Genomic DNA, 5,618 nt, shown 5'->3' with positions numbered 1-5,618 from the left:
GAAAGGATTTTAGGATTATGCAGCTCAAACACCGTCCTCGAAACGTGAGCAGTAAATTTCTAAACTTAGTTATTATACTAAACAATAACGACCAGTGATGGGTAAAAAAATTAAAATTGCTGTAGGTATCTGACGCTAAAAATACCTTCATAAGAACTTTAAAAAAATTAGCTTGTTACAAGAAATTTTATGTTAATAACTTAGATTTTTGTTTTTTTTTTGGTACAAAAATTGATTCCCTATTTTATGTTGTTTTATGGATGATACGATTACATTGTTTTTTAAAAGTATAAGATTATGGATTAATATGTGTAATCTTCATATATTAATTTTCTGTAGATAAAGTGAATAAATTAATGTAGATACTACCCTCGAAATATGACATTACCACTTAAAATCTTTTTACCAAGTGTCCCCAAATCTGGAAGACTTGATCCCTTCGGCTTAGACATCTGATTACCGGAAATACAACTTCAAAGCATGGAAGATGCAATATATATATGTTTGCTGTGTATTTTACAAATTATAGATGCATTGCTAATAGCGATCCGAGTTATATAATCAATGAGAATCTGGTATGGGGAGACATGGTAAAAATATGTTTACCATGTGTCCCAAGAACCAGGGTCACTTGATCCCCCTAGGATCAAGGCTCCCGACCAGGGGTAAACAAGTCTCCCTTACATAGGGGACACATGGTAAAAGTCAACAGTATGGGTTTTCATTAAATAATGATCTAATTTATTGCACAAATCTGTTCTAATTCAAACTATTAATGAAGAGATAAATTCTGAGTCGTATGGTCTATAAAGTTTTTCAATACTACAAATAGTTAAGAAAATGTATGCTAAAAACAAAAGGGGTGATCAACCCTCCCCAGTTTCCCCTAAGTATAAAACAAATTTAGGGTTGTTAATATTAGCATTCCAGAGGCAAAGTCAGAAGAAGGTATGAGTGAATTCACAATCAAAATAATGTTTATTTGTAACAAATCCGATACAGTTAATCACATTATCTTTAAATCAATCACACGACAACATATGTATATAAACGGGTGTTGCATATGCGTAGTTGTTAATCCGGTGCGATGTTGCGCTTTGGTGTGTTGCTTCTGGTGGTTGCCGCGACAGCGGTCCCGCCCGTGACGAAGTCTCGAGATGAGATTGAGGCGTTCAGGAGTTTTTTGGAAAGCGGCAAGACTGGTAGGTTGATCAATTAACTAAGGCGGCTATGAAAGGTGACTACATTTTAAAGTTTAATGCGGCCAAATCCGTCTGTGCTAAATTCTGTATATGAGCGCTTTTTACAAACAATTACAGGATTGTTATCTTCATCGACAAAGCAGCGATTGCTTTTAGTTTCAATAGTCAAAATTAGGTGTACTCTATTGCCTGCTATACAAAAAAAAAGAAAAATACGGTCGTGCAGGTACGGAATTTCCCGCAGACGGATTTGGCCGCATTGACCCCTATTAAATAACAAACCTTTAACTCGACAACGTTCAAATATTGGACGTAACCTGTGACGCCCTTTTTGCATTTTTTCCTAACTAAATATTAAACGCCGGGCAGGTTCCGTGTCTCGTGTGAATTTAACCCTTGGACCCCCAAAAACGTCAAATGACGCTCGCAGCTACAGCCCAATATCAACCTTTGTGCATTCAGACAAGGTTCACGATGACGCGCCGCCGCCGCGCACGATAGGCGTAGCCTTCAAAGGTTAAATTTAATTGCCCAGCTAGGTATGTTGATTACATTTAAAGTATAATACTATTGTTTAATTCCCGCACGTCTCCTTTCATCTCCGCCTCAGTGCGGAAGCTTCAGTACCTATTTTAAAAATTACGCAAAGGAAGCTTACACAACTTTGGGAACAAATCAAGTTATTTTGTTAAATAAGTTGATTTGTGTTTTGTAAGTAGTCAGTGTGTGTAGTATGATTTATATGAATTATAAACTGAAATAGATGTCATATATTAAAGAAAAAGTGACGAAGCCCTTCAGTGGTGAATGCCGGATTCGAACGTCTTTAGCAATCTGGGCTAACGCCTTGAACCCCTTGGCCACCCCGCCATCGCACGCACGCGGTTTTTTTTTAATATATGACATCTAACTATTTCAGTTCAAAAATCTTTAAAATCATTTATTTACGAACAAGATATATACAGTGGTATTACTGAAAGAAATTAAAATCTTTTGAATATATTTCAACATCGTACCTAATCAATCCAGACTCCGGTTTCCGCATCCAAGACCGCCAAGCGGCCAACCCGCACGCCAAGGTGTGGGAGAACAGCGGCAAGTACCAGGGCGACATACTGCTGGACGAGGTGCAGGTGCAGGGCATGCTGGAGGCCTTCGCCAGCGGCCGCAACGCGTACATCTGGCCGAACACCAAGTGGCCGGACAATGTCGTGGTCTACGAGTTCGCGCAGGGGCACTTCAGTAAGTACCCTTTTTTAAAGTGACACTTTAGCGGGGCTGTGCACTTTTTGAGGTGGGGAAAAAATGTTAAACTCGCGAGAGATGACGTGACCGTCTTACGGTCACGTGATCATCTAATAATATTACTAAATAAATATGCGTTTATTGCAGCCCAGGCCGCCCAAAACGCCATCTTGAACGGCATGGCGGCCATCGAGAGGAACAGCTGTGTCCGCTTCAGACTCAGGACTAACAACGACAGAAACTACGTCCGTATTACCGTAAGTATCACTGCACCTTATAAAACAATCCCCCGCCGCTTCTGTCTGTTTCTGTGAATGTACGTTCGCGATGAACTCCAAAACTACTGAACGGATTTCATGCGGTTTTCACCTATCAATAGAGTGATTCTTGAGGAAGGGATAGGTTTTGTGTAACGCGCGAAGCCAGGGCGGGTCGCTAGTATATTTATTTATTTAAGGCCATGAGTTCAGATTCTTCTCTCACTCTTACTGAGCGTGAGCGAGACGGCTGTGCGTGGCCAGTATCGCTAATTTTGCTAATTAAAGCCCCCGTAAAATCGTATTTCCATCTGCTCCAGAATTACAACGACGGTTGCTACGCGCACGTGGGCTACTGGTCCACGCGCGGCATCCACATCCTCAACCTGACCTGGCCAAGCTGCTCCCTGCACACCACCATCGTGCACGAGTGGCTGCACAGCCTAGGCTTCGTGCACATGCAGTCCACACACAACAGGGACGATTACGTCAGGATTATGTGGGAGAACATCTGGCCCGGTTAGTTAGACCCTGAACCTGTAACTCCTGGGAAGCCGTGGGCTACTGGTCCACCCGCGGCATCCACATCCTCAACCTGACCTGGCCAAGCTGCTCCCTGCACACCACCATCGTGCACGAGTGGCTGCACAGCCTGGGCTTCGTGCACATGCAGTCCACACACAACAGGGACGATTACGTCAGGATTATGTGGGAGAACATCTGGCCCGGTTAGTTAGACCCTGAACCTGTAACTCCTGGGAAGCCGTGGGCTACTGGTCCACCCGCGGCATCCACATCCTCAACCTGACTTTGCCAAGCTGCTCCCTGCACACCACTATCGTGCACGAGTGGCTGCATATCCTGGGCTTCGGTCTACTTAAGACAGGGATGAATTATGTAGGAGAACATCTGGCCTGGTTAGTTTACACAACCTGTGTCCCGCCAGTTTCTGCGCAGACAGAGACAGACAGACAGTTAAAACGAATAGGCAATATCAAGGACGAAGCCCGTCTGGTAGTGTCCAATCACAGACTGGCTGTTCGGTCTTCAACCATTAACGTAAGTGCTCTGCATTTATAAGTGCCAGTTGCACCATCCGCAGTTGACAGACTGATCAACGTCAACCGGCGCGCCGCGGCGCTTTATTATGAAACTTTCCATATAATAAAATTTAGCGAACTCTTTAACGGCGACAGACGGTTTGGTGCAACCAATCCTAAGGGCTCATTAAGAGGGCGCGCGAACTCGTATACGATTTTAGTTACATTGCGGACCATTGAGGTTACATTACTTCAGCCGACCGATCAAACGACGCAATGTAATCAAACTCGCATGCGAGTTCTCGGCTCGTCTAAATGAGCCCTAAGTCTGGCAGTCCTCAACTGCGTGTTTTCCAGAAATTTCCTGCCTCTCACAGCTAAACTGTGGAATGAACTGTTGCCCGCGTATTTCCGGGCCGATACGAGTGATACAACCTTTAAGAAAAGGAGCGTAGGTACTCCCATCTTAATTGCCAGCAACGCATTTGCAACTCCTGGTGTTGCAGGTGTCCATGGGCGACGGTAACCTTTTATCTTCTCATATCTGTGCTCTTATACTCGTAGTAATTGTACTTGTTGAATAACTTGAATAACTTTCATCAACATGTTGAATAACTTTGAATATTTTCTTCAGGCATGGAATATAATTTCGACAAGTACGCTACGAACATAGTCAACAACATGGGGTTACCATACGAATACGCCAGCTCTATGCACTACGGAGGCTATGGGTTCAGCATCAACGGACGCCCCGCCATGGTGGCATTGTATGTAAGTAATCTATTCCTCATATTAACATGTTATCGCTATTCTTTTTTTCATGTCACCAATTCAAAAAGGGGTTTTTCTACCCTGCTAGGAGGCATCAAAGTGGCACTTTTCCTCCCTGCTAGGATAACAAAGTAACACACGAAGGGTGGGCGGTCAAGCCCTAACTCAAGAAAAAGGGTTTTTGAAATAAATAAAAATCGTTTATTCAATAAAAGTCAAAATACAAATACAAAAAAGAGTAACAACTTAAGACTAGCTTAAGCCTAGTCAAAAAGAAATTGGAACTATAAATATGTGACACATGTGGAGTTCTAATTTGAATGAAAAAATATTTTGATTTATCGGGTTTGACCTCCCAGTCTTGCACTGTTCTGTTTTATGACACTATTTTTACATATTTTTTACAATTTTTTTTTAGCTTAAATAATATTTTTAAACATCATAATTATCTCATATGTGATGTAAAAAACAGTATGTGTCATATGATAGCAAAATAATTTCCAGCTGCGTAACAAACTTGAATCCACACTACGCTCAGGATTCCTTTAGAATCCCTCCCTCGCTACTTTCGGGATTCTATTATTAAATCCTTCGCTTCGTTTAGGATTCAATGTATATACAGTACGCCCTCGCTGTAAATATGTAATTTTGCTCCCTTGTGAAACAATCTACTATCCCATTTCATTACCTTACATTACTAACCCGTGTTTCAGGATTGGCACGGACTCATGGGCCAGCAGGACTACGTGACCTACTGGGACTACCTGCGCGTGCGACGCCACTACGACTGCCCTGGAGCGTGGAGCGAGCAACTTCAGGGCGAGACCCAGGAACCGTCGGCTGAACCCTTGGCTCAGGAGGCTTAAGATATTAACAATAGGGAGTATTACTGCATTTTTTTGCCGCCAGAGTGCAGCACTAGCGCCTTTAGTAAACCATAGGGTAAATTATACATACTGTACCTTAAACTGTTTTTGGACAAGTTTTCACAGACAGTCAAATATGACATTGATACATCAAGGCGGTTTGTTTACAAAGGGCCTACCGGGAAACGCGACATCGAAACTCGGCTAACTGCCTCTTTATTGCTCGAATATGCAAGA

The 5,618-nt window shown here is 42.6% G+C and overlaps 1 protein-coding gene across 1 annotated transcript; it reads left to right on the top strand.

Moving 5' to 3' along the window:
- The first annotated feature begins 1,062 nt into the window (after positions 1 to 1,062).
- On the top strand, positions 1,063 to 5,381 carry LOC134660694 (astacin-like). The gene is made up of 6 exons (XM_063516474.1): positions 1,063 to 1,202; positions 2,232 to 2,444; positions 2,595 to 2,704; positions 3,025 to 3,223; positions 4,379 to 4,515; positions 5,229 to 5,381. The coding sequence occupies exons 1-6, from the start codon at positions 1,088 to 1,090 to the stop codon at positions 5,379 to 5,381; spliced, it is 927 nt and encodes a 308-aa protein (XP_063372544.1). The 5' UTR covers positions 1,063 to 1,087.
- Positions 5,382 to 5,618: the final 237 nt, after the last annotated feature.

The sequence above is a fragment of the Cydia amplana genome, chromosome Z (genome assembly GCF_948474715.1).
Source record: "Cydia amplana chromosome Z, ilCydAmpl1.1, whole genome shotgun sequence".
In the NCBI taxonomy this organism is placed as follows: Eukaryota; Metazoa; Arthropoda; class Insecta; order Lepidoptera; family Tortricidae; genus Cydia; species Cydia amplana.
This window is presented reverse-complemented; position numbering and strand designations above follow the sequence as displayed.